Genomic DNA, 1,847 nt, shown 5'->3' on the forward strand with positions numbered 1-1,847 from the left:
AGATTATCAGTGAATCAGAGCTACTGTAAAACTTTCTGTCCTGAATAATAATAAAGAAATGTCAAATTTGTATTGTGCAAAATTTGTTTGTAAATTTCTGGAACTAACATTCCAGTGAACAAGTCTTGACTCAATTAAAGAAAAAGAAGAAAAGAAGCTTTGATCCTCAAAGCTACCATTGTTGTGCTCACATCACAGGAAAGCAACTTGGTGATTCTTTGCTGTGTTTAAAACCTATTCTGTTGCCCGACCTAGTTCCCTTGAGACTCAGAATGTGCAGAGTTGCTGAGATGAGGCAGCTGGACAGCTGTGTATAACTCTGCTGCTGATTTGCATGCACCAACAGCACAGCTCAGTATGCTCAGGACTTCTTCATAGGCTGCTCACATTAGGCAGTAGTCAGTCCAAGTCAGCACACAGCATGGGCATGAGGGCCCCTGCTCAGCTCCTGGGGATCCTGCTGCTCTGGCTCCCAGGTAAAGGACAATGCTAGGGATTTACAAGCTCAGTGTGATCCAGGATGCTTACTCTTCAGGGATGCCTTCTTATAACTTGATAACTAGTGTGGATATTTGTTTTCATGTTTCTGCTTCCAGGTGCCAAGTGTGATATCCAGATGACCCAGTCTCCATCTTCACTGTCTGTGTCTCTAGGAGACATTGCCACCATCACTTGCAGGGCCAGTGAGGACATTGGGTATGCTTTAGCCTGGTACCAGCAGCAACCAGGGAAAGCTCCTAAACTCTTGATCTACCGTGCAGATACTTTGGAGTCTGGAGTTCCATCAAGGTTCAGTGGGAGTAAATCTGGGACAGAGTTCACTCTCAGGATCAGTGGCCTGGAGCCACTTATTACTGTCAACAGGGTAGCAGTTTCCCTCCCACAGTGATACAAGCCATAACAAAAACCTCCCAGGGAAGCTGAAGTGTGAGTCTGGGCTGCCCCATCTGCTCCTCCTGCTGCCTCCACCTGCTCAGAATGTTGTCAGCAAAAGCCAGTTAATACTTCGAGAGTCTGAATTATGGCATCAGTTGATATTTATGCAATAATAAAATAAGTAATAGTATTTTAAGCAGGAATTGCCTTTAATACAAAGAATGGATTCATTGCTTTAGATTTTATTCCTTTATTTTCTGATAGCCTATTTTTGTACATATCTGTAACTATTAACGGGATTCTGGGTTTCTCAGTATATGTGTATTATGTGCATTGATCGTAGTCTTCCATCTTTCTTCTGTGTTCAACCTCCTGCGCTCTGATCCTGTGCCCTTGTCAGCCCCATAGAATCACTATTGCATTTTATTTATTTATTTTTTAACATTAAAACATATGGGTATGTCTTTATTTAAGAAGTTTAGCATCAGAGGGAACGAAACAGCAATAATTCCATTCATTAAACAGCGTATCTTCAATGGCTTTGTCCACAAACCCTGGCAAAAGGCATTCAGCCTTGTGATCTGATTTACTTAGGAATCCATTCTCACATGTACACAAAAAAGCCTATGTACATAAATTGAAGCAAAAGGTTTACAAAATGATATTTTTATGTGTAATGCTTTCTAAGATTTTTATGATTTTTTAAATTTTTATTTATTTTTTATTGTGAAAATACTGTACAGAGGGGTTACAATTACATGGGCAAGATAATGAGTACATTTCTTATCAAGCATTGTAGCCTCCTCCTTTGTTTTCCCTTCCCATCCCTTCCCATCCTCCCCGCCCCCCGAACCCCCACCCAATCCTCCCCGCCCCGCCCCACCAAAATTGTAAAGTTCGTTTTCTACATAACAACTTGTACTTCTCATTGTTGCAAGGGGTCCACCTGTATCCTTATTTAAACGACTTGT

General features: G+C 41.3%; 1 gene segment (V, D, J or C); it reads left to right on the forward strand.

Annotated features, from left to right (window-relative positions):
• The first annotated feature begins 419 nt into the window (after positions 1-419).
• Positions 420-963, forward strand: LOC138833345 (immunoglobulin kappa variable 1-5-like). The segment is given in 2 exon segments: positions 420-476; positions 597-963. Coding segments are annotated over 2 exon segments (348 nt in total).
• The last annotated feature ends 884 nt before the right edge of the window (positions 964-1,847 follow it).

Source organism: Dipodomys merriami, unplaced genomic scaffold, assembly GCF_024711535.1.
Source record: "Dipodomys merriami isolate MVZ:Mamm:240054 unplaced genomic scaffold, mDipMer1.0.p SCAF_204, whole genome shotgun sequence".
NCBI lineage: Eukaryota > Metazoa > Chordata > Mammalia > Rodentia > Heteromyidae > Dipodomys > Dipodomys merriami.